Source organism: Narcine bancroftii, chromosome 1 (genome assembly GCF_036971445.1).
Source record: "Narcine bancroftii isolate sNarBan1 chromosome 1, sNarBan1.hap1, whole genome shotgun sequence".
Classification (NCBI taxonomy): domain Eukaryota; kingdom Metazoa; phylum Chordata; class Chondrichthyes; order Torpediniformes; family Narcinidae; genus Narcine; species Narcine bancroftii.
The window spans coordinates 218009761-218036898 of record NC_091469.1 but is presented as its reverse complement, the minus strand read 5'-3'; the positions used below and the strand labels follow the sequence as shown (position 1 = coordinate 218036898).

Genomic DNA, 27138 nt, shown 5'->3' with positions numbered 1-27138 from the left:
CTGGTTTCTGGGGTCCTCTGGACTCTGTAACAGTAGTACGAAAACACCAAAATGCTGGAGGAACTCAGTTGCTCTTTTCAGTGTCTATAGGATTTGACAAAGATATATTCACGATGTTTCGGGTCTGAGCCCTTCTTTAAGGAATGAGCAGCAGGGAATGCAGATGGGGAGCAGTGCGAGAGACTCTCATGAGCACCCTTCAAAGAGAGGACAACTTTTTCAGGGAAGGCATCCCTTGAAGAGATTTTTCAGTGGATCAACTGAACGGAGTGAAACACTAAAGTATGCAGTATGACAGTAGTATAAGAAAAAATGCACTGAAATGCTGGAGGAACTCAGCTGGTCTTTTCAGCAAAGATACATTGCCGATGTTTTGGGCTGGAGCCCTTCTTCAAGGATTGAGCCAGAAGCAAGAAATCTCAGAAAGTCTCAGAATTCAGATGATGCTGTCTGGGGGAGAAATCCAGACCAACAAAATGTGTTAATTAGATATGATAAGAGGAGAGGTGAAAATTTATCAAGTTTGTGTGAAAGGAGACCAGGAAAAGGGAGATAGGTTTGGGTGGCACAGTTGGCGTAGCAGTTAGTGCAATGCCTTGACAGGGATTGGGGTTGAAATCCCGCATTGCCGGTAAGGAATTTGTACATTTTGCCCTGCATCTTCATGGTTCCCCCCCCCCCCCCACCCCCCAGGGGCTCTGGTTTCCTCTCAACGCTCAAAACGTACTGGGGTGTAAATTGGGTGGCATGGACTTGTGGGTTGAAAGGGCCTGTTACCTTGATGCATGTCTAAATTTTTGTTAAATTAAAAGGGAGAGAGGCAGAGTTTCGAAGCTGCCAGGTGAGGTGGTGAATGTGGGCTCAATTTTAGCATTTAAGAAGAATTTGGAGAGGTTCACGGATGGGAGAGGGATGGAGGGCTATGGACTGGGTGCAGGTCAGTGGGATTAAGCAAAGAAAATGGCGCTGCACTGACAGGAAGGGACGTGTTTCGGTGCTGTCGTGTTGTCTGGTTCGAAGTGAAGCCATCCAGGGAAGCCGATGTAAAGGCCATCCGGGTGGAGGTGACTGTGATTGGACGCGCAGGGCCAGCTGCGAGCTACCTGTCAGACCGCGGCCGCCGCTGTGCGCTGGGCCATGTCTTCGATCACGGGCACGGAAGCCGACCTTCTGGGGGAATGGTTCTGGTGCCGGGAGGTGGCCGACGGCTTGTACCTGATCCGCGAACAGTTCTTCGAGGCGGCGAAGCGCGCCAACATCTGGCTGGTTCAGGGCTCGCAGCGGGACCTGGTGGTGGACGGCGGCTTGGGCCTGCGGAACCTGCCCAGCTTCCTGCGCGCCCAGGGCCTGATCGGGAACAAGCCCGTGCTGGCCGTCGCCACCCACGTCCACTTCGACCACTCGGGCGGCCTGCACCACTTCGAGAGGGTGGCGGTGCACAGGGCCGAGGCCAGCGCTTTGATGCGGGGGGACAACTACGAAGCCGTGACCTGGCTGTCGGACGCTGAGATTTCGAGGTCTCCTCAGCCGGGCTGGAAAGCAAATGAGTACAGAGTGAAGGCCGTGGAGCCTTCCCGGGTCCTGGACGAGGGTAAATGTCTGCTCACCCTTCTCGAAAATGTAGCACTGCACCGCGTTGTCTTGTCGGGTTTCGGTGAGCACAGCAGGCCTCTATCTTCAGGGAGGTGCCAGGGGCTGGATACCTTCCTTCACTTTGCAGATAAAGCCAGTACATGGGGCACAGGGGGTTCATGTAAATAGATATATATATCTGGATATATATCTAGATATAGATATATATATATATATATCTCTCTCTCTATATATATATATATCTAGATATATATATATCTATATCTAGATATATATATAAAAATATACACATGAAGATGTATAGTAAGTATGAGAGAGAGATGTATATACATATATGAATATACATGGTATGTGCGCGATATATATGAATATATATGGTATGTGCAATATACATTATATATATATATGAATATACATAGTGTGTGTGATATATATGTGTGTGTATATGCATGAATATACATAGGTGTGTGTGGATATACATATGCATGAATATACATTTCTTTTAGTTTCATTTTTGCTGCTTTGTGACTTTTGTCTTTGTACCTGCTGCTCTTCTAATACTTGGGGGACAATATTTTTTGTGTCCTTTATCCAAGAAAGAAAACAAAGATAATCCAGTAAGTTGTCAGGCAGTAAGGCTCACATCAATGCTGGAGAAACATTTAGAAAGGATACTTACAGATATGAATAATGAACATTTGGAAAGTCATGCTCAGATTTAGGGACATTCAACATGGCATTGTGAGGAACAGGTCATGTCTTACAAATTTAATTGAGTTTTTTGAGGAGATAATAGGTGAGGATAAGGCAGTAGATGTTGTCTACATGGTCTTTAGTAAGCCCTTTCACCAGGCCCTTTGTGGAAGTCAGATCTGTAAGGTAGAGATGCTTCTCTGTTATCTAGTCAGTTCTTTTGTTTCCATTCTGTTTATCAAAGTGCAGATGGATCTTCTCATCCAAGCCCTTCGAGAATAACCTCCCAAACAGAAATCTTTAGATCCCTTCTCTTTCATGTACAAGTTGCCTTCTGGTGACCTATCCAGATACATAAGAAATAGGATTAGGCCATCCAATGTTTTGTGCCTTCTGCGCAGGAATGTGGCTGATCTACTTCAGCAGCACTTTCCTACACTACTTTCATTTTCTTTGATCCCTTAATATCTAAAATAATTCAAACTAATTTTTGATACCACAACACTCTTCAATTCCTTATAGATAAATAAACCTGTCAATGTCTGTCCCTTTTTTTAGACTAGGACTTCCTCGTTTTAGTCAATCCAGCCAGGGGAAACATCAGCTCTAAATGTATCCTTTTAATACTTTTGGAAGTTTTGCTGAGCACTTCTCATTCTACTGAACTGAAGAAGGTATAGGCAAAGTTTGCTTAATCTCTCGTACATTAAATCTGCCATCCTTATAATCTATGATGAAAGCACTCCATTTTTCTTTCATATTATCAACTAGTAATTTTGCTAATCAACTATAAGCAGATATTTGCCTTAATTAAAGGTGGCAAGGCCCAAAAAATGTGGAAAGAATTGGGATTCGGAGAAGAGTTTTGAATTAATGTTATCTTTTGTCATTACCAGCAGTGGCTGTAGAAACAGAATGGATGATATTTTTAAGAGTAGGCAACAGTGACATTTTATCATTTGAAAGGGTATGGGAATAATTTTTGGACTAGTTGACACAAGCAACAGGGGCTGGATACCTTGGGTGCAACAGGGGCTGGATACCTTGGGTGCAACAGGGGCTGGATACCTTGGGTGCAACAGGGGCTGGATACCTTGGGTGCAACAGGGGCTGGATACCTTGGGTGCAACAGGGGCTGGATACCTTGGGTGCAACAGGGGCTGGATACCTTGGGTGCAACAGGGGCTGGATACCTTGGGTGCAACAGGGGCTGGATACCTTGGGTGCAACAGGGGCTGGATACCTTGGGTGCAACAGGGGCTGGATACCTTGGGTGCAACAGGGGCTGGATACCTTGGGTGCAACAGGGGCTGGATACCTTGGGTGCAACAGGGGCTGGATACCTTGGGTGCAACAGGGGCTGGATACCTTGGGTGCAACAGGGGCTGGATACCTTGGGTGCAACAGGGGCTGGATACCTTGGGTGCAACAGGGGCTGGATACCTTGGGTGCAACAGGGGCTGGATACCTTGGGTGCAACAGGGGCTGGATACCTTGGGTGCAACAGGGGCTGGATACCTTGGGTGCAACAGGGGCTGGATACCTTGGGTGCAACAGGGGCTGGATACCTTGGGTGCAACAGGGGCTGGATACCTTGGGTGCAACAGGGGCTGGATACCTTGGGTGCAACAGGGGCTGGATACCTTGGGTGCAACAGGGGCTGGATACCTTGGGTGCAACAGGGGCTGGATACCTTGGGTGCAACAGGGGCTGGATACCTTGGGTGCAACAGGGGCTGGATACCTTGGGTGCAACAGGGGCTGGATACCTTGGGTGCAACAGGGGCTGGATACCTTGGGTGCAACAGGGGCTGGATACCTTGGGTGCAACAGGGGCTGGATACCTTGGGTGCAACAGGGGCTGGATACCTTGGGTGCAACAGGGGCTGGATACCTTGGGTGCAACAGGGGCTGGATACCTTGGGTGCAACAGGGGCTGGATACCTTGGGTGCAACAGGGGCTGGATACCTTGGGTGCAACAGGGGCTGGATACCTTGGGTGCAACAGGGGCTGGATACCTTGGGTGCAACAGGGGCTGGATACCTTGGGTGCAACAGGGGCTGGATACCTTGGGTGCAACAGGGGCTGGATACCTTGGGTGCAACAGGGGCTGGATACCTTGGGTGCAACAGGGGCTGGATACCTTGGGTGCAACAGGGGCTGGATACCTTGGGTGCAACAGGGGCTGGATACCTTGGGTGCTGTAAAAGTCAATTTGGTGGCAAGAATTGTAAATTGTAGTTCTAACAATGCAGTTTTGATTTCATTTTTGTAAACTTTGATACACTCAGATTTGTGGACATTTAATTTCCATTGATGTTTCCTTTCATAAAAGTGCATGAGAAACAAAGGGATATTTTTTCTTTGAGGGTGAGAGGACAAGGTAAGGGCTATTGAAATCGTATGAGATCTGTAGTTTTACAAATACGGAAAATTAAAAACCTAATTTCTATGAAATGAATGCATATAGAGAATATTTATTGGAAAGGTATCAGAGGATTTATTTACATGGAAAAACAATGAAGCGTTGGCCTTTGAGAGAAAGCCTTAACAGGAAATTTATTGGAGCTATTAAAACTGAGTAAATGTTTTTGAAGTTTTGCATTATACTCTTATTAATATTAGATCTCCAGTTTGGGGGTATGTGACAATATTGACGAGTATCCAAAACCTTGACAATGGCAAGGCATGTGGCACTGAGGTTGCACAACAATTTAACAAAAATGCATTGGTTATTAGGGCAAATTATGAAGATAAAGATACCAATGGATCCAAGAATATTTTTACTTGGAGATATTTATGAAAATGATATAAAATTGAAATTGGACAAATACCAAGAAATTAAAAAAAAATATTGCAATAGCAACTCCAAAGAAATGTATAGCGACATCATGGAAAGACGATAGAGAAGTGTAATTAAGTAGATGGTATAATGAGATGCAAAATTGTAGACCTTTGGAAAATATTACATATCGTTTAAGGAATTGATTTGAAATTTTTTTATAGTATTTGGAAACCATTTCAGTCCACCTCTTCTATTTTATCCACTCCTCTTAATTAGTAATTTTTAATAACAATGATTGTATATGCTAATATTATTGTATATTAAATGGTAGGTTTTTCTTTTACTTTTGGGTGGGGGGGATGGGGAGAAAAATATAAAAGTTTTTTTGTATCATTGGTTATGGATATTTGATTAATGTTTTATTCATTTTTTTCCTGTAATGATGCAAACAATTAAATTTTAAAAAAACTGCATTGGTAAAGAATATTGGAGCAGGATGAACGCTCAACCAATTTCTAAGTGTTGGCATTAGCACAACATGACTGTGCAACAGTATGTGTGACCAGGAGGGAAGCAAAATAAGCCTATCTATTTGTTTGCACCTGTTCTACATTTTTGCATGGGCTACTCTTTGCTTACTAGTTTCAAAAATATTAACGTATTGTGCAAATAATTATAAAGCCAACCAAGTTAGAGGATTTTTTTTAATGGAGATGACTGGATTACAGTTAACCCTTTTAAAGATTAACAATTAAAATACTTGCATTTTATGTCGAACATAATTGGCAGGAAAATTTCTGTAATCCTTGAGACCTTTATGCTTTTCATGTTAGGTGACGTTATAGATCTTGGAAACCGTCAGCTCACGGTTCTGCACATGCCTGGTCACTCAAGAGGTTCCATCTGCCTTCATGACCAAGAGAACCGCATTCTTTTTAGTGGCGATGTAGTATACAATGGGGCCATGATTGACTGGCTCCCTTACAGTAATGTAAGTGACTACATCCAAAGTTGCAGACGCCTTATGACTCTTGTGGACAATAACCTGGTGAAAAAAGTGTTACCAGGCCATTTTGAATCCTTTGAAGCTGAGCAACTTTACAGGTTGACATCGAGTTATGTTGCAAATGCTGGTACGTACCACAAATTTTCAATGTTTACTGCTAAGTGCATTGCAATCATAGTCTTGTGGTTGAAGAATTTTCAAAGACAAATAGCTCGATAAGATTACTTGTACAAAATTTAGCACTACATACGATTTCAGACTGAAATAAAGTTACTTTGTAAATAAAAGTATTGTAAGTCAAATGATGCTTATTCTTGGAAAGTTGAGATTAACATTTGTGAATGGGGAAATACAGATACACAATCCTTTATCCGAACATCTAAAATCCAGAAAGATACAAAATCTGGCAAGTGGGGAGAGAGACGGCAGCCCGAGTTAGGCGGGCGAGTGGGAGAGACTGGCAGTGCGAGTTAGGCAGGTGAGGGGGGGAGACCGGCAGCGTGAGTTGGGCAGGCGAGGGGGGAGACCGGCAGCGTGAGTTGGGCAGGCGAGGGGGGAGACCGGCAGTGCAAGGGGGGGGGGGGGGGGCGAGGTTGGAAGGAGACAGCAGCGCTGACTGGAAGGGGTTGGGGTTGGATACGGCAGCACAATTCGGGTGGGCTTAAATTTGGCTTTCGGAAATCCGGAAAAATCCAAAATTCAGAACACACTGTCCCCCAAGGGTTCTGGATAAAGGATTGTGTACCTGCACTGTTTTTATAACTATCTGTGAGAAAGGGATGGTAATGTAGCAAACCTACAAGTAATTGGATGAATAAATTGTAATTTTAAATAGTTATAGATGAAAATAAATGAATATTTGATTCAACAAAGAAAAGAAAATTCATATCAAAGATTTTGTATTTTGAGACTACCTTTAAAGTTTACACTGGGCAACACATTTTTTCAAAAAGTTTGCTTCATGAAAATAAATTGGGGATTATGATAGACCACATGAAGATGAAATAGGAGAAATATTTAATTGACTTTTATTGAATTTAGCATGTTTAATAGCATAATGTATCTCTGAGCCAAGTGTTCAGGTTGACTACACATGTTGCACAACAATTGTGAGGATCCCAAGGTCTTGGTCATCAATTTTGTAACCGAAGTAGAGCTCATAAGCCAAACTTGCTTAATGTAAGAGCTACATATGATAAAGTTCTGATGTTTGAAGGCCTCAATAATCACACAATCGTAGGTACGCCCACTAAAACTACCATTGTGAAGCAGTAGCTCATACGATCCCTGTCTCAGCCAATATACTGTATATGATGTTGTATAAGTCAACTCTGTGTAGGATGACCCAGGAAATTTCCACCTAAAATGGTTTTGAGTGATACCCTTTGATTAAGACGATCCCCAACCAAATCTGACATTTACCATTGACTAGTGGATGCTGTAAAAAAACACAAATCACAATATTTTAACAACAAATTATCACTTAATAGTCTAAATTTCATGGATATTTTAAAATAAACTCCAGTTGGCTCCTATAACAGGCTGCTTAGAGCCTGTACAGAGGCGAAAGCAGTTGGACTGGTTTGATAGACCCTGCGAGGAGCTCTGAGACTTCATAAATAACTAATGGGGCATGCATGAGATTGTGCCGGAGCCAGCAGGAAGATGGCAGTGGTGTTGGAACTTCATTGTCAAGGCAAGTATTCGGCCAAACTTGATTTTAAAGTGAGAATTGTAAGTTTTGCAGATCGTCCTATATAGCGGCATTTATGGTATTGCTGTGAACCGGACATTATATGTCAAAGAACTGCATATGGCTCGCAAGCTATGGTTTGGCCACCCCTCTCATCGGCTTTCTTAGTTAGTGCAGTCGTGTTGCGTCTTTGAGCATTAAGGGTATACTCGCCACAAATGTAACAAAATGTGTCACAGCTTTTGCGGCATTGACGAGACATTTCTGCTGTATTGAATCTTCCTTAAGACAATAAATGCTATTATGCTATTGCCTGAAGAACATGTGGAACACCATGTGTTCAATCTATATCATAGTAATGCACAACATCTATATATGTGAGCTGCTTTTAAAGCCTGCCTGCATCTATCCTGACTAAGCATGCCCAGGCCGAAGACAACAGTGCATTGCACCTGCACTGAGTACATGCCCAGGGTTGCTCTGACTGACCAAAACAGTTTGCTTTGTGGGCAATATACAAGTAGACTTAAAGTATGACAGGAAATCACAAAAATAGATTGTATCTAAAAAAAATGGTACATAATTTGGACATTTTAAGGTGATTTTCATGATCAGCAGCCCAAAATCTATAAAATACACTGTTATAAACCCAGAGGACCCCAAAACCCAGCAGCAGTAGAAATTCACCAAGACAAATGGTCACTTAAACAAAAGCTGCTTTTATTTATCTTTAAACATGAAAAGATCAAAATTTTACTTATTAACTTAACCCCCTTCTAATTCCAAGTGCAGGTATATGTAATGTGTATATAAATTCAAAAAAAGTCATTTGATTCACAATCCAATCTCACTTCTCACTCCTCTATTGGTATCAGGCAATTATTATACTGTGCACAGAATTTAACATTTATGAATTTCACCAGGCTTTGGTGCTTGAAAGGTAAATGGTTACCGCTCAGGAAGGTTCTTGTCAGTTTTCAGATAGAGATTTGTTGCTCATTGAACACCCACATCTGATCCCTTTTGATCAGCCACTTTAGTGTCTTGCTGAAGAAACTTGCCCCCATCAGGGTTTCCAGATGATAACCTCTTTCTTTCAGGTCACCACAGAGTTCCTTTTTGTTTCCCTTATTTCAAGTGAAACATTATGCAGCCAGTCCTCTCCTCTTGTACAGACCACAAGGGCTTTGACCAGGCTGAACTAAGAACTCACAACCCATTGTAGTGGCTACTTTAGTAGAGCTACACAGACACACACCAGGTTAGTCAACATAAGACTAATCTATTCAGACTTTACAAGCTTCTTTTATATTCCCCATGTCACGGGCTCCACGGGACAAGGTGGGACGTCACTACGAGTTTGCTACCAATCCACAGGATGGGCAGGTTTAAATTAAGCTTCATGAGTGTCCCGCGCCTTCTGGCAAAAGAGACTCAGCAGATCAACGTGCCATTCCTCGGCACGCTATACCACTCTTGTGCGGTCCATTAGGTGAGTATTTAGCTGTCCGTATTTATGGTTCCGCACATCCGCAGAACTGAGCTGGTGACTGTTCGCGATACCATGTGTGCCTGCTCGGCCCGCTACACCATCTTCAAAATGGGGTTTTCCACAAGTTTGCCAGCTTATCATCTTCCAGTCCCAGCTGCTGCTGCTGAACCGTAGAACTGTATTTTCTCTCTCTCTCTCTCTCTCAGAGAAAACCACATGACCCTCTTAGAACAGCCAACTGCACTCAGACAGAACTGCGGCTTTGGACCTGATCTTCCGAGTTTGTTCATCTGTTGCTTTCCAAAACAATAATAATTACTCCACAGCATGTCCATTAACACCTACTTGTGAAGTCCTTCTGGACATCCTTCAAAGTTTTTGCAAAGACACCCGAAGCCTGGACTGTCTGGCTTGAGATCTGTTTTGAGTGTTTGTATCTGTATGTGACCTAAACTAAAAAAAACCTGTCACAATTTATCTCCTTTAAAACATATCTATATTTGTCACAACATCCAAAAGTGTTCAGGAAGCAAAATCTTCATTGTCCAGTGTTAGCATTATGACATTTTCAGTGTTACCTGTTTTTAATTGGTCTGTTTAATTTTAGAATGCAAGGTCAACATAACTAATTTTCTGTTAAACATACAATTTAAATATTACCCGAGTTTAAAAGAACACAATTTTGAAAATGACTTAATGCACAATTTTTTCAGCTCATGCTCATCACCTTTTCACAAGTGATGGGAAACTGTTCAAAATGAGTTAGTAAATAGTGATGGACGAGCAAATTTGTGTTGGTATTTCAAATGATTCACATCTTTGTGAATTTATGAACTGGTCCCAGAGGCATGGAAAGTCAGAAATGTCACACACTGTTCAAGAAGGGAGTGAGGCAATAGAAAGGAAATTATAGACTGTTTAGCCTGACATCAGTGGTTGGGAAGATGTTGGAGTCGATTGTCAAGGATGAGGTTAAAGAGTACATGGAGGCACATCGCAGACTAAGCCAAAACCAACATGGCTTCTTCGAGGGAAAATCTTGCTTGATAAATCTATTTGAATTCTTTGAGGAAGTGACAAGCAGGCTGGATAAGGGAGATGCAGTGGATGTTGTGCATGTGGATTTCCAGGAGGCACTTGACAAGTTGCCACATGAGGCAACTTAACAAAATAAGAGCCCATGGTGTAACAGGAAACCTACTAGCATGGGTAGAGCAATGGCTGATTGCCGGAGAGTCAGAATACAGAGATCATTTACTAGTTGGCTGCCAGTTGCTACTGGTGTCCAACAGGAGTCAGTGTTAGGGTCACTTCTCGAATAAGTGGCTTTGTGGCCAAATTTGCAGATGTTATGAAGTAAATGGAGAACCAGGTAGTGTAGAGGAAACACTGAGGCTGCAGAAGTACTTGGACAGATTAGGAGAATGGGGAGAGAAGTGGCAAATTAAATATAATGTTAGAAAGTGTATAGTCATGCTCTTTGGTATATAAATATAAATGGACAGACTTTTTTAAATGGGGATAAAATTAAAAATACCAGATACAAAAGGACCTGGTAATCCTCGTGCAGAATAGCCTGTAGATAAACTTGCATGGTGGTGAAAAAGGAAAATTCAATACTGGCATTGATTTCAATAGGAATAGAATACAAGAGCTGGGATGTGATGTCGAGGCTTTATAAGACAGTGATAATACCTAACTATTATTAAAGTACTGTGAGCAGTTGTGGGCTTCTCGCAAAGAAAAGATGTGCTAACATTGGAGAGGGTTCAAAGTTGGTATAGCCAGATGATTCCGGAAATTAAAGGGTTATCATATGAGGAGCATTTGGCAGCTCTTGACCCACATTTGTTAGAATTTAGAAGGAAGGTGGATTTTATTGAAAAATTTTGAATATTGAAAAGCACAGACTGAGTAGATGTAGAAAATTTTGTTTCCCATGGTGGGAGAGTCTTGGACAAGAGGGCACAACTTCAGGATTGAAGGGTGTCTGCTTAAAACAGCGATGCTTAGGAATTTCTTAAGCCAGAGAGTGATAAATCTGTATAATTTGTTGCCACAGGTGGTTGTGGAGGCCTGGTCATTGGGTATATTTAAGACACGGTTTTTTTTATAGGTTTTTGATTAGCTAGGGCATCAGAGGTTATGGAGAGAAGACTAGGTACCGGGGTTGAGTGGGAAAATGGATCAACTCATGCTTAAATTGCAGGCAGACTTGATGAGCTGAAAGACCTATTTCTGCTCCTTTGTATTTTGGTGTCGTGGTCTTATGATTTAAGAACATTTAGATAAATTTAAGGTCAAATTCTTAAAGTGCCAAGAAATACAGATGGGCCTCCATGCACTTAAAGTTTAATTTATGAACACAACATTAACACTGTAAAATTTTGCAAAAATGATATGAAACTGATTCATCCTGTTTTATCTGCTTGGATATGTATACAATTTTTGGATCCGCTGAAGCAAAATTTCACTCATTTATCATTGTCAAGGTGAAGCATCTTAATCAGATCATAATGAGAACTTTACAGTTGCTGCAAAATTGCACTGAAAGCATAAGGATAAAATAACTTTGCTAACGTCATCAGATAACTTTCTAAATAGTGTTCTGGTTATCCATCCCATGAGACCAACAGTGGGTAAAGATGTGTTTTGAGGTTTGGTAAAGAAATGTGGAAAAGAATTAGCTAATGATTTAATTTTTATACTGGATCTGAAAAATTAAACAAAATCAGTTTATATAGACAGTTTATATCTCCCCTCTTTACTCAGTATCATATTTAATTGTTGAAAACAAACCGATTGCAAATAAAACCACTTTTGCAGTTTGCATAGATTCTTTGCATCAATTTTTTAAAACTTAATTATAACCCAATCACATTTTGAAATTGGAATAAACAGAAAACAATTTATTTCCCAATCATGAGATTGTTTTAATTCACTTTATTGCTTAGTCTTTAATTATCATATATCCTGTTCATTTAAGTCAGCTGAGTTTCTCCAGCATTGTATTTTATTTCAACCATTGTGTCTGTAGACTTTCATGTTTTACTACCAATATTTTAAATCTGCAGTCAAAAGATCATGTGGCTGATAACTTTATTAAATTTGCCACAGCCAACAATTTACCTGATGCATTTATGCAGCACACACTTCCTTCAAGATACAAAAATTAAAAGGATTTTCAGCTAAAATAGTTTTGTTGCAACAAAACATGCCAGCCACTTAATTAATGGTCTTGATCAGATCATTAATGAGAACTTTACAGTTGCCTAATTTCCATTTCTTATATAGCTTTTTCTATTAATTTTGCAGTTCATTATCATCTTGCAGATATTGCAGAGACCTTTGTATTTTTACTTGTAATGCTCCCCAAAATGTTATACAGTAATAGTAGTTTTATTGTACAACTGCCACACAAGAAGCTTGGAGATCTTTCTTTTTCTGTCAATATTTAATGTTTAAATTTTAAAAAAATGTAGACATACATCATGGTAACAGGCCATTTTGGCCAATGAGCCCGTGCCATCCAATTGACCTACAACCCCCGGTCCGTTTCAAACAGTGGGAGGAAACCGAAGCCCGCGGGGCAAAAACCATGCAGACATGGGGAGAATGTACAAACTCTTACTGACAGCGTGGGATTCAAACCCAGGTCCTGATAGTTGTTGTAAAGGCATTGTGCTAACCACTGTGCTGCCCTGTGTGGTCTTGTATTTGGACTTGCTTCAACAAAGACATAAGCCTATTTTGATCCTTACAAAGACAACAGTGCTATAGTTGTACACGTATCCCAGTGACAGCAGTGCTGTGGTTCTACATGCATTCCAGAAAATGTTTTTAAAACATTTGCATGGAAACCAGCATAAGAAATGATTTAATGCTACTGGGCTTCAAAATTTATATAAACAATTTTTAATGAGAATCAGTAATTTTATTGATATCTCATACCTACCCAGCTTTGGGTCTTGTACGCCTTCACAGTAGTTAAAACAAGAATAAAATCACAAGTTTTAAATGAAGTTGTTAGGGCAAATTTGTGGCAAGCTTAGCAATTAACAGTGTGAGAAGTTTTCAGTCAAATAAGGCAATCCACTGATATGGGAAAATGTGAAATAGTTGTTATTTTGCTTCTTGAAGTTAAATGATCATAATCAAGTCAATTAGTTTAATCATAAAATTTGATTTGAGTGTTCTATTGGTGTGAAATAAATAATTATGATGATTTGTATCTGACTTCCGTCTTAATTTCCTGATCTGCTTTAAAATTGGAGGATATAAACAGAGTGGAGAGAGTGCAGAGAAGGTTTACCAGAATGTTACCTGGGTTTAAGCATCTAGAGTATAGGGAGAGATTGGACAGATTAGGTCTTTATTCTTTGGAGCGTAGAAGGTTGAGAGGGGATTTGATAGAAGTATTTAAGATTATGAAAGGGATAGACTATTTCTGTTAAGAGGAGGAAAGATTAAAACAAGAGGACATGAGTTAAGAATTAAGGGGCAGAGGTTTAGAGGTAACATGAGGGGGAACTTCTTTACTCAGAGAGTGGTAGCCGTGTGGAATGATCTTCCGGGAGAAATAGTGGCGGCGGAGTCAATTGTATTATTTAAGAAAAGGTTGGACAGGTATATGGATGAGAAGAAGATGGAGGGTTATGGGCATTGTGCAGGGAGGTGGGACTAGAAAGGGGTGTTTGGTTCGGTGCAGACTAGAAGGGCCTAATGGCCTGTTTCCGTGCTGTAATTGTTATGTTATATGTTATGGTATATGAACTAGTACTGTCATGAGTGAATGTTTATGATCCAAAATACATGTCACCCTCTACATTCCTCACAACTGGTAATGTGAATCCCTCTGTGATATCCCTTCCGTGTTCTTCTCAGCAGTAACAAGAGCACCAGCATGGGTCAGAATTCTAAATATGGATTCAAGTGAAATTATTTTGGTGGTCTGTCCAGTGGGAGGATAATGTGTCTCTATGTTCAGCCTGTGATTTATTTTATATTGCTTAATTTTTTTTACTCACCAGTCAAACAAGTAGTTTTTTTTTACCCAAAGATCTTATTTCTGAATTTGTTAGTAGTTTTATCCTGATCCTACGATCTCTCTTCTTAAAATGGATCCTTGTATAAATTTAAATTTTATCCACTAGTTCACTGTAAATGTTGAAATGAAGTTATTAATTTCCTCTGGAAGATGCTGAGCTGATATCATTCAGGGTGGCTGTGACCAAAGACTACAATAGCATTTGTTTCTTCTGGCTACTCCTGAAATTTCAATGTAGTGAACTAGAAATTTGAAGCAACTTCAAATTAGTCCACATCCAAAGCAGCTGACTTCAAAGCCAGTGGCTGTGACGATGTAGTCAACCAGACAAGATCATCAAAGATTTCCAGTTATATGTGCCTTCAAAATAGTAAAATATTTAAAGGTGTTTCACATAATTGTTTAAAATTTTGAGTTGAGTCGCATGACATGAATTGAGGAGATTTTTCAAAACCTTCCTTCTCAAAATTTGAAGAAAAATAGACAAGACTTCAACAGTTCATTTGATTTTCCTATTATGAGAACATATCTTTGGAATACAGAAAGGATGTATCGAGATGGATAGAACAAGACCTTGTGAAAAGAGAATGCGAACTGCAAAGAATGTTTCATCCCATATTATCGATAGCTAACTTCACAAAGCATCTAAGAGTTATGGAATTTAAGGTAATTTTAAAAAGTTCCTTTGATGAATCAAGTTTTCTTGTACTGTTTGCTTCCATTTTAACCCTAAAAATTTAGCATGCCCATGTATTAATTTCTTCTCTCCCCCTATTCTTAAAGGATGAAATGCTGTGATATTTTTCTGAAAATGTGCACAGCACAACCAAGATAGAACGTTTAAACTTCCATCGGTATGTTTTGACCATTAGTGTTTTTATCTTTTGAAATGTTAAGAACCTTGATCAAAATAACAAAATTAAAAAGCCTGTAAAGGGTGTCAGAAAATATTTACAAAAGGTTATAGCACAGTCTTGAATGAAGGTTACTAGAGAAGTAATGAAGGAATACACCTAGCATTATTCTGTCTGCATGTAGTCGTAATGATACTACAGGTACTTATCTTCTTAAACAGCTTCAGACTATATTTAAGAGTCAATGACTTACACATGAAATAGAGAAGATAAAGATGGCAGATTATTCTCTTCTGACGTATATTTTATAATAGTCTTGTAATTTTCTTGTCATTAGTAAGGCTATTTATTCTTTTGAATTCCAGTTTTTTAACCAAATTTAGGACTTGAACTGTGTTCTCTCAATTTCAACCTATATCTCAGAATTATTAATCTGGTCATTTAATCACTTCACCTTTGGTGGTTTTACACATCTTTGGGCCATTATGTGCATGTCAACCATGAATTACCCAACTGTAGTGGCCCGCCACTGTGGTGATCGAGCTGGCTCTCCGGGTGGCGAGCCCATGGTCAGCAGCGCATGCAGTGGCACTGGCTCCAACAAGCAAACCAGCAGGTGAATAGCAAGGGCAGCTTAAAGGCCAGGGGCCCCAAAATGGCACTGGTCTTGCTGCGCAGCCAACAGACAGGGAAGAAGGGCATTATTATGCAGGAAAGTACCCGTGCGTGGGAAACCTGCTTTTGTTATGTATGTTGTGACGTCAGCCAAGGAGGGGGGGGGGGGGCATGGCAGGAACAGTGCAAGTGTAAAAGTCGGGCCTGAACCCTAATAAAACTCAGAGCTTAACCTGACTACACTGTGTGTGTATTTTTCAAGTAGCATGTTGTGACAAATTATGTTGTGTTTGTATTGTATATAGATATGTTTTTGGGAGATAAATTGGGGCAGGTTTTTTAGTGTAGGTCACATACAAACACTTTAAAACAGATCTTATTTAAATACTGGAGCTCTACTCATGCTAAACATGTCGACGCCAAGAGCCTTTGGAAAAGCTTTGGAGAGGGCCCAAAAGACACTAATGGATTGTTGTTTCCAAAAAGGCAACATATGAAAGAATTTGTTGGAGTCGCATTCAGTCTGGGGGGGGGATTTGCTATTCTTAGAGGGTCATGTGGTTTTGCAAGCAGAGAGAGTCAAACGGGTTTTTTTCTGTGTGTGAGAGAGAAACACACACACACACACAGATCAGTTCTAAAGTTTTACAGTCAGCAGCAGCAACTGGAACAGGACAAGCTGGCAAACTTGTGGAAAACCCCATTTGGAAGACGGGTTGTGAGGGCTTTCTTTGGTTAGCCTGGTCAAAGCTCTTGTGGTTCATGGAAGATGAGAAGACTGATAGTCTAATGTTTCACTTGAAATAGGAGAAACAAAAACACTCTGTGGTGACCTGAAAGAAAGAGGTTATCATCTGGAGAACCCTGAGGGGGCAAGTTTCTTTGGCAGGACACTGAAGTGACTGATGGAAGTAAATCAGTTGTGAGTGTCCTGAAACAACAAATTTCTCTCTGAAAACCGACAAGAACCTTCCTGAGTGGTAACCATTTACCTTTCAAGCACCAAAGCCTGGTGAACTTTATAAATGTTAAATTCTGTGCACAGTATAAGAATTGCTTGCAACCAGTGAACTTGGAGGAGTGGAGAAGTGAGATTGGACTGTGAATAAAAGAACTTTTCTGAACTTACACACACATTACATACACTTGTTGATAGTGATAAGTTAAAGAGTGATTCTGTTTTCATGTTTAAATATTAAAAGCAACTTTTGTTTAAGTAACCATTTGTCTTGGTGAATATCTATTGCTGCTGGGTTTTGGGGTCCTTGGGTTCATAACAGCTTGGCGACATAACTATATTAATCCATTTCCTAGGACTCAAAACATGTTGCCTTCTATCCCAAGGTGTTTCAAATGCTCATCTAAATACTTAATAGATGTTGGAGGTGAGCCTGACTACCATCCCTCAGGCAACATTCCTGGTTTCAATCAGTTTCTCAATGAATGTTTTTCCTCAAATCCTTTCTAAATCCACTCCATTTCTTAAATCGGTGCCCTCTGCAGAGGGGTAATTTCTCACACTACTCTATGTCACAAGTTACTTTGATTTCAGATTTATTGTCAGAGTACATTCACATCACATACAACCCTGAGATTATTTTTTTTCCCTGTGGTGTGTAAAACAATCTGTACACAATGTACAAATGAAAACAAATTGCAAGACAGAGAAAAACAATAAAAAGCACAATTAAGAATCCTTAAATGAGTCTCTGATTGAGTTTGTTGTTAAGGAGTCTGATGGTGGAGGGGTAGCAGCTGTTCCTGACCCTGATGGTATGAGTCTGATGATTGCTGCTATCAGCGAGAACAGAGCTTGTGCTGAGTGGTGTGGGTCTTTGATGATTGCTGCTGCTCTCTATCGGCAGCATTCCCTGTAGATGTTCTCGATGGTGGGGAGGGTTTTGCCTGTGATATCCTGGGCTGTGTCCACTACCTTTTGGAGGGCTTTATACTCAGGGGTATTGGTGTACTCCTACTAGACCATGATGCAACTGGTCAGCACACTTTCCACACCTCTGTAGAAATTTGCCAGGGTTTCTGATGTCATACCAAACCTCTGCAAACTCCTGAGGAAGTAGAGGTATTGACGTGGTTTCTTCATAAGATTGTCCGAGATAGTGACTCTCAAGAATTTAAATTTGCTCACCCTCTCTTCCTCTGATCCCACAATGAACACTGGATTGTACACCTCTGGTTTTGTTCCTGAAGTTTACAATCAGCTTCTTGGTTTTGGTGACATTGAGTGTGAGGTTATTGTTGATGCCATCCAGCCAAGTTTCATTGTCCCTCCTGTATGCTGATACATCATCTTTCCTTGTACAACACACTACTGTGGTCTCGTCAGCAAATTTATAGATGGTGATGTTGATGTACCGAGCCATGTAGGTGTATTGCGAGTAGAACGGGGTCAGAATTCAGCCTTGAGGTGCTCCAGAACTGAGATGAAGATTGTGGAGTCGTTCTTACTCATTTTCATTGATTGTGTTCTGGAGGTGAGGAAAACCATGATCCAATTAAACAGTTGGGTGTTGAGTCCCAGGTCTTGGGGTTGATCAGAAGTGTTATATAGAGAATTTAGGTTAAAATGACTTAAGTTAAAATGTGATGATTAATCATAAAAAGGGAAGCCAGAACGGACAGGGAGCTTACTAGCAGCCAAGGACAAAAGGTTCAGCTGGATATGTTTTTTTAAACCTATCTTTTCATGGTCATAGTGAGAGACATGCAGGAGACAAAAGATTGATAAGAAGGGTGAGAAACAGAATTTAGTGTATGTAGAGTTCGCAGCGTACGTAACGAACGTGATAATTAAAAATGCAGTTATACTTAGAATGCTTTTGCAATACTAACCAATTAAAACAGTATTAATAAGAAGGGGAAGGGCAAACAATAAGAGTATAAAAATCAATGCACTGTATGTATCGGGGCTTAACTGGTGAGAAGCCAGTTGAGTCCAACTCTGCAGACTTGTAAATAAAGCTTGTCGTGTCATCAGTTTTAAAGAGACTCATGTGTGAGAAGTTTTATTTCTGACAAATGGGGGCTCGTCCGGGATCTACACTCCGGCCGTGAGGGGAGGCGAGAAGAGGGACATCGGAGATGGTGCACCCCGCTGAGTTCAGCGGCTCCTAGTCCCTTGCTCGTCGCTTCGGGCGGCTTGAGCGAGTGGTGTCCGGACAAGGTGACACGACAAGACGGAGAGGAGAAGGGTGACGGTTCAATCCCCGGGAAGACACCGGTAAGTGACGACTTACGATTGTGGTGTGGAGATTGGGTAACAGGTGTAACGGGATACACCTGTTTGGATAAAAAAAACCTAACGTAATAGATCAGGTATAGAGCTTTTGTCGTGGCGTGAGGACCCTGTCGTGGGACTCTAGGATAGACCCCAGGGAAACCTCGGCGGTAACCGAAGGAGGGACAGCACCTCCGACGAAGTGCCGAGAAGAGAGGGGTCAACCCCAGGGAAACCTCAGCGGTAACCGAAGGAGGAACAGTACCTCCGACGAGGCGTCTGAGAAGAAGGGAGTAGGGTCCAGAACGAGAGGGTCCTCAGCAACGATAAACAGATCTAGGTGGGAAAATGGGAGGATCAAAATCTAAGGGCTCGTCTGAAAATTCAGGACAATTCCTGGGAGTTCCCCTTGACAGCCCTTTGGGGAGAATGTTTGAAAATTGGGATAGTAAAAGATATCGAGACAAAAACAAGAAAAAGATGGTCCAATATTGTCTCCTTTGGTCGAAACAACCTATTAAAGGTTCCTCGGTCTGGTGGCCGAAATTTGGATCTGATGAGGATTGGGTTAGACAAGCATTAAACATATATGTAAATTCGAGACCAAAGGTGAATCAAGAAGAGTCAGCATATGCATTTTGTTGGGTTCCCTGGCCAGGATCCTTAACAAAAATGTTTTAAATTGAGAGTAGCGGGAGAAAAGAAGTGGGAACCTCTGGACAACCTTCCCCCTCCTTATATTCCCCCGGTGCCTACTGCGCCCGAGGAAAGCTCATTACCGGAGGGGAAAGGTGATGAATCTGATTGCCCCGAAAGGGGCCGGGAAAAAAAGAATGAATTAAGGGAGTCGGACCCTAAACTTCCACCGGTAAACCGACCCTGGACAAGATCCCAGACTGGTCCAGGACCATCAAAGTTTTCAGTAAGCCTAAATCCCCTGAAGGAAGTTCCTATGGGAGGACTGGGAGGGGGAACGGGATATGTGAATGTTCCCCTAACTAGTACAGAGGTGCGGGGATTTAAGAAAGAAATGAAAAAGTTATTGGAAGATCCTATAGGACTGGCCGAACAGCTCGACCAATTCCTGGGACCAAACACATATACGTGGGAAGAGATGCAGGCAATAATGGGAACATTATTCTCACCCCAGGAGAGGCAGATGATTCGACGGGCTGCCCTCCTCATGTGGGAATATGAACAACCTGGGGACCCCAGACCCCATGAACAAAAATATCCCTTAAATGAACCCAGGTGGGACAAACGAACACCCGAGGGATTGGCAAGTATGAGACAATATAGAGAGTGGACAATTAAAGGGATACGGGAGGCTGTGCCAAAGGGTCACAATTTCACCAAGGCATTTGGGAACCACCAGGGGAAAGACGAGTCCCCTACTGATTTTTTGGAGAGGGTGAGAAAGAATGTCCAACAGTATGCGGGCGTGGACCCTAGTACACCAATGGGTGAACAGCTTATTCGAATTGAATTTGTTTCCAAATCATGGCAGGACATTAGAAAGAAACTAGAAAAGGAGGAGGACTGGAGCGAAAAACCCCTAAGTGACCTGTTAAAAAAGGCGCAAAAAGTATATGTGCAGAGAGAAGAAGAAGATCAAAAGAGGGCGACAAAGGTTATGGTACAGACTATCCGACAGATGAATGCCGAATCCAGAGGGGAAAGAAAACAAAACCTTCCTCTAAACAATCCAAGATATCCAAGAGAGGGAAGACCCCGGAGGTTCGTTAAGTGCTATTACTGTAATGAGGAAGGACACTTTAAGAGGGAATGCCCCCGATACAAGAGGGAATTGCGTGCCCTCGAACTTATGGAAGATTAGGGGGGTCAGGGGTTCCAAATGTTAGGGACCAAGTATAAGAGGGAACCCCTGGTAAAACTAAAAATTGGTCCCAAGGGAGAAGAGGTGGTGTTTATGGTGGACACAGGAGCGGAACGAAGTAGTGTAATAACTGTGCCAATCGGAACTGAACCTGTAAAAAGTAATTCGACAATTTCTGGGATAGAAGGGGCTCCCAGAATGGTATCAATAATTCCCCAAGTAACAGTGAAACTGGAAGAAAGAGAAGGGGTACAAGACCTCTTGTTGTTACCGTCGGCTGGATTTAACCTCCTAGGAAGGGACTTACAGGCTCTCCTAGGTTTGGGTGCTCTCCCTGTGGACGGAGAAGTGCGAGTCCACCTCTGTGCTCTAAAGGAAGAGGATGAACGGCAGATTGACGAGAGAGTCTGGTATAAGGAGGGAAATCGAGGAGGTCTGGACATACCACCTTTACATGTCACATTAATACCAGGTCATCAGCCGGTAAGGAAACGTCAGTATCCTATTTCTTTGGAAGGGAGAAAAGGGCTACAGCCGGTAATTGAGACTCTAATACGAGACGGACTATTAGAAGAATGTATGTCACCTTATAACACCCCTATACTCCCAGTGAAAAAGTCAGATGGATCCTATCGCCTAGTTCAGGATCTAAGAAGTTTGAATGCTATTGTTCAGACCTGCCACCCAGTGGTGCCTAATCCCTATACTATTATGAGTCGGATTCCCCCAGACCATGAGTGGTTTAGTGTTATCGACTTGAAGGATGCCTTCTGGACGTGTCCATTAGAAGAGGAAAGTAGAGATATGTTTGCGTTTGAATGGGAAAATCCATGGACAGGTAGACGGAGACAGCTTCGGTGGACTGTATTGCCCCAAGGGTTCACTGAATCTCCGAACCTGTTTGGACAAATGCTAGAACAAATCCTGGCGGACTATCCACAATCTGATGATTCCCAACTAATGCAGTATGTGGACGATTTACTATTATCAGGACCCAAGGAACAAGAAATGAGGGGAGATACAATTAGACTCTTGAATTATTTGGGGAAAAAGGGTCTACGGGTGTCCAGGAACAAGTTACAGTTCGTTGAGAGAACTGTGGTATATCTGGGACACCAGATAAGTAAAGGACAGAAACGGATTACCCCTGAACGGATTGCGGGAATCACTAGAATGCAGTTACCCCGTAATAAGAAGGAAATAAGACAATTCCTGGGACTCTTAGGTTACTGTAGGTTATGGATAGAGGACTACTCAGCGTCGGTGAAGTTTATGTATGAAAAGCTGACAAATGAAAATGAATATCCATTGAAATGGATCCAAGAGGAGGAAGGATGGTTTGAGGACTTGAAGCATCGCCTGACGCGAGCCCCGGTACTCACTCTGCCCTCTTTAAAACAGCCCTTCCAGCTATTTGTCACTCATAACCAAGGAACAGCTGTGGGAGTTTTAACACAGGAAAAAGGCGGTCAGCGACACCCAGTGGTTTTCCTTTCCAAAATGATGGACCCAGTATCTTGCGGATGGCCGACGTGTATCCAGGGAGTAGCGGCTGCTGCTCTGTTGGTAGAGGAAGCACGTAAACTTACTTTTGGAGGAAAGATGACTGTGTACACCTCCCATTCTGTGAGTGTTTTATTAACACAAACTGCCCATCGATGGCTGACTGATTCTCGCATATTAAAGTATGAAACCATTTTAATGGTCGGAGAAGATCTACAGTTTGCAAAGATTAATAGCTGCAACCCAGCTCAGTTTTTATACGGCAGTGAAACAGAGAGAGAGGTGGAGCACGACTGTGTCGAGTTGACGGATCTTCAGACCAAGACCCGAGAAGACCTTTGCGATACTCCGCTGGGAGAAGGATATGAATTCTACATTGACGGCTCCGCCAGATGTGTTGACGGAATGAGAAGAAGTGGGTATGCTATAATAGAAGGAAATACTTGGAAAGTAGTAGAATCCACGAGACTACCCGGAAGCTGGTCAGCACAGTCCTGTGAACTATATGCCTTGCAGAGAGCCCTCAGAATACTGGCAAAGAAAATTGGAACGATTTACACTGATTCCAAATACGCATACGGGGTAGTGCATACCTTTGGTAAGATCTGGAAAGAGCGTGGTCTAATTACATCAAGAGGAAAGGAATTGGCACACGAACAGATGATTACTCTGACTTTAGAAGCCTTGACATTACCCCAGGAAATAGCAGTGGTCTACATACCAAGCCATCAGAGGGGAGATACCCCGACAGCAATTGGAAACAGACTGGCTGATGAAGAAGCCAAAAGGGCAGCCATGCAACAAGAAGTCCGTTTGCTGACCTTAATCCCAATAAGGCAAGGCATAAAGAAGGCTCCCATTTTCACTGCTAAGGAAGAAAAGGACATGGCTCAGCTGGGCGCAAGCCAGCTGCCTGATGGAACATGGAAGACACCAGATGGAAGAATGGTTCTAAATAAAGAAATAACTCGCAATATTTTAAAACACCTGCATCATCAGAGCCACTGGGGCACCCAAGCCTTATGTGACACAGTGCTTCGAGAATATGTGTGTAAGGGAATCTACACCCTGGCCCAACAGGAGGTGCAGAATTGTCACCTATGCACAAAAATTAATAAGAAGGTAATGAGGACAGGGACCATGGGAGGTCAACCATTAGCCATACGCCCTTTTCAACGTATCCAGATCGACTTCACAGAGTTACCTCAAGTCCAAAGATGGAAATATCTGTTGGTGGTAATAGATCACTTTACCCGATGGGTGGAAGCCTTCCCAACAGTAAATGCTACAGCCTCTACAGTAGCTCGCCTCCTCCTAGAGCAGATAATCCCCAGATATAGTATAATGGATTCTATAGACTCAGACAGGGGTCCACATTTTTCTTCAAAAATCCAGCAATTGATTTGTAATGCATTACAGGTCTCTTGGAAATTGCATACCCCTTGGCATCCACAAAGCTCAGGGAGGGTTGAACGTATGAATGGAACCCTAAAAATGTAATTGACAAAATTAATGGTGGAAACTAAAATGCCTTGGATAAAGTGTCTGCCCCTGGCTTTATTGAGAATTCGTACTGCCCCACGAAAAGATGTAGGGTTGTCCCCTTATGAAATGATGTTTGGGCTTCCCTTCTGGAGTACAGTTGAGGGGTGTCCCACCTTGGGGGAAGGGGATATATTTGTTAGGAACTATTTACAGGCACTGTCACGCTCTCTTGCAGATTTACGAAAGAGAGGACTATTGGCACAAACACCGCCTTTAGACTTTTCTTTACACAAAGTGGAACCAGGAGACTGGATTCTCATCAAAACCTGGAAAACTGAAAAACTCCAGCCCCAGTGGGAAGGTCCATACCAAGTTCTCTTAACTACAGAGGCTGCAGCACGAACAAGAGAGAAGGGGTGGACGCATGCATCCAGATTTAAGGGACCTGTAGAGGCGCCTCAGGACCCTGATACGAACTCAGATTGGACTTGTGTTCCTGGAGAAAAACCTCTTACCTTGCGATTTCGCAGAAAGACTTGATTCACAATGTTATTGTTATGTTCTTTGATTTTTCTTAGTTTGCCTATGTCTTTATCAGGTGTGAAATGTAACAAATGCAGAGACACAGTGGTCCTGTTTCAGGACCACATTTGGGGAAGAAAGGAGGGTAATTTTATTTCCCATACCTCAGTTCCTGAGAAATGCTGGGCAGAAAATACCACCCAACATCCATATACCCCTTGTGTGGAAAAAGAAGGAAATAATATGGGCCATTATATACAGATTCCTAATACCACTCCTTTCCCTCTTAACGGTTGGAAGGGTGACTCAGGCCCACCATGCCCTGATGGACTCTGGTTTTGCATACACCAGCGTACTGTTCCAATGAAAAGTTCCACTCCACACTCGAAAGTGCCTGCCCCTTTAAGACAGCCGGACTTAGTTCGAGTCCATCCAAATAACCATGAAAGTTTCGGTAATGCAGTTGGGGGAGATAACCTTTTTGTAGATCTTGCAACTAAAATTGCAGGAACTTTTAATGTAACCAATTGTTGGGTCTGCGGGGGTCCACGGATGTCAGAGCAATGGCCTTGGTGGGGGGAGTCCCTCAATTCATTGACCATGATTTCCCGAATTTGGACAACTAACCGAACGAGATCAAGAGAAACTTGGTCTCTCTCTAACGTCCCCTCTGGTTTTTATTGTCTCTCACGAACCGGCAAATACCCAGTAGGAAAAAGTCCCTGCAAGGCTGTATGGATTCGCATTTCACCTGGACAATGGGGAGATAATTGGCCTCCAGAACGCATAATTCAATATTATGGTCCCGCTACATGGGCTCAAGATGGATCCTGGGGTTATCGTACTCCTATTTATATGTTAAATCGCATTATTCGCTTGCAAGCAGTCCTTGAAATTGTTACAAATCAAACAGCTCTAGCCCTGCAATTACTTGCATCCCAGCAAGGTCAAATGCGCTCTGCTATATATCAGAACCGTCTGGCCCTAGACTATCTCCTAGCCACGGAAGGAGGTGTATGTGGAAAGCTTAATTTGACTAATTGCTGCTTACAGATTGATGATAATGGCCAAGCCATTCAAAAAATCGCTGATAATATTCGTACTTTGTCCCATGTACCGGTTCAAACCTGGCATCCTTTTGCAAAATTAAATTGGATGAACAAATGGTTTGGAGGAACCTGGTGGCGTACCTTATTGTGGGTCATCGGAGGTATTTTATTCCTCCTACTTATTTTGCCCTGTATTATTCCCTGTCTACGCAGCCTGGTGATTTCCATGGTCCAACAGGCTATGCAACCAGGGGGACTGGGAGAACCCATTAGAATTTTACTTCAGCACGAGATTAATGTATCATGAAACGTTTCTCTTCCCCAGGTTAAAATCCCCATTCATATCTATATATAATACACACATTTTAAAGAGAGAAAGGGGTGGATTGTTATATAGAGAATTTAGGTTAAAATGACTTAAGTTAAAATGTGATGATTAATCATAAAAAGGGAAGCCAGAACGGACAGGGAGCTTACTAGCAGCCAAGGACAAAAGGTTCAGCTGGATATGTTTTTTTAAACCTATCTTTTCATGGTCATAGTGAGAGACATGCAGGAGACAAAAGATTGATAAGAAGGGTGAGAAACAGAATTTAGTGTATGTAGAGTTCGCAGCGTACGTAACGAACGTGATAATTAAAAATGCAGTTATACTTAGAATGCTTTTGCAATACTAACCAATTAAAACAGTATTAATAAGAAGGGGAAGGGCAAACAATAAGGGTATAAAAATCAATGCACTGTATGTATCGGGGCTTAACTGGTGAGAAGCCAGTTGAGTCCAACTCTGCAGACTTGTAAATAAAGCTTGTCGTGTCATCAGTTTTAAAGAGACTCATGTGTGAGAAGTTTTATTTCTGACAAGAAGCATCGTGATAAATGCATCTTCCCTGTTCAGATGTTCCAGGGCTTTGTGTAAAGCCAGTGATATGGCATCTGCCATAGACCTGTTGCTAATTAATCAAATATCCATCCTATTGGCGAAATCTGCATCATTCTTGGTGTCATCTGCTAATGTCATCTGCTAACCACCCATCTTGCTTGTAGACTTTAAACTGTGAATATTATCAACATTTTTGGACACAGTCTCCTTTTTATTCCCTCAAGGACACCACTGATCCCCACCCCCCGAAATACCAACTAAGCATTTCAGTGCACATTGTAAGTTTGTAACCATTCCGAGACTGGGGATCTGGTTCTATGTTTGCTTGTCCCCACCCCCTTACCATGTGTTGCGTGCATTTTTCCTGCTTAAAGCCGAGTGGACAGTCCAACTCTTCTCGGTGTTTCCATCAACGTGGAAAAGAAGACGGGGCCAGTGGCGCTATCCGAATGCACAAGCTGAGACGACTGACAACACACTCGCCTTGACCGCTGGGTAATAACCATCACCCCTCGAGCCGCGACTGGCGGTTGCCTGACTCGCGACGTAATTTAATGGACGGCTGAGTTGCCCAATGGGAGAGAGGGGCGTCGCTCCGCAGTCAGTTAAGATGCGGCGGATCGGCCAATGAGGGTGGAGGTTTTGTTTGATCGCGGAGGAAAACGGTTGTGATGAGTATGTCTGTGAGGTAGGTGCTGAAAGCGGGGCGAGCCCCTGCCATCGATGTGTACCTTTCGGGACTGTACCCTCTGCGGTCAGCCCCCTTGCTCTCGTCTCCACTTGAGCAGGACGCGGCGGCCTTGCGGCGTGGGGCCGGCTGGGCTGACCGGCGTCGCACGGCTTTCG

General features: G+C 42.3%; 2 protein-coding genes and 1 long non-coding RNA gene across 4 annotated transcripts in view; 2 read left to right on the top strand and 1 right to left on the bottom strand.

Moving 5' to 3' along the window:
- Nucleotides 1-889: 889 nt before the first annotated feature.
- On the top strand, nucleotides 890-6364 carry mblac2 (metallo-beta-lactamase domain containing 2). The gene is made up of 2 exons (XM_069890752.1): nucleotides 890-1591; nucleotides 5905-6364. The coding sequence occupies exons 1-2, from the start codon at nucleotides 1138-1140 to the stop codon at nucleotides 6294-6296; spliced, it is 846 nt and encodes a 281-aa protein (XP_069746853.1). The 5' UTR covers nucleotides 890-1137; the 3' UTR covers nucleotides 6297-6364.
- On the bottom strand, nucleotides 2333-27133 carry LOC138739216 (uncharacterized). Its single transcript, XR_011342093.1, has 2 exons — nucleotides 26636-27133; nucleotides 2333-2628 (listed from the first exon to the last, which is right to left on the bottom strand). It is a non-coding gene; the product is annotated as an uncharacterized lncRNA (long non-coding RNA).
- The window catches only part of cetn3 (centrin 3), a 69384-nt gene continuing 69116 nt past the window's right edge, over nucleotides 26871-27138 (top strand). For both annotated transcript variants that reach the window (XM_069890812.1, XM_069890795.1), the window contains exon 1: nucleotides 26871-26980. In XM_069890812.1, the coding sequence (XP_069746913.1) occupies nucleotides 26964-26980 (17 nt within the window). In that variant the 5' untranslated portion in view covers nucleotides 26871-26963. The remainder of the gene's footprint in view (nucleotides 26981-27138) is intronic.

What these genes read in the sequence shown, in the direction of transcription:
- mblac2 (XM_069890752.1), top strand. Translation starts at nt 1,138, where the DNA reads ATGTCTTCGATCACGGGCACGGAAGCCGACCTTCTGGGGGAATGGTTC. An exon ending in TTCCCGGGTCCTGGACGAGG is followed by an intron (nt 1,592 to 5,904) that starts GTAAATGTCTGC and finishes TTTTCATGTTAG; the next exon opens with GTGACGTTATAGATCTTGGA.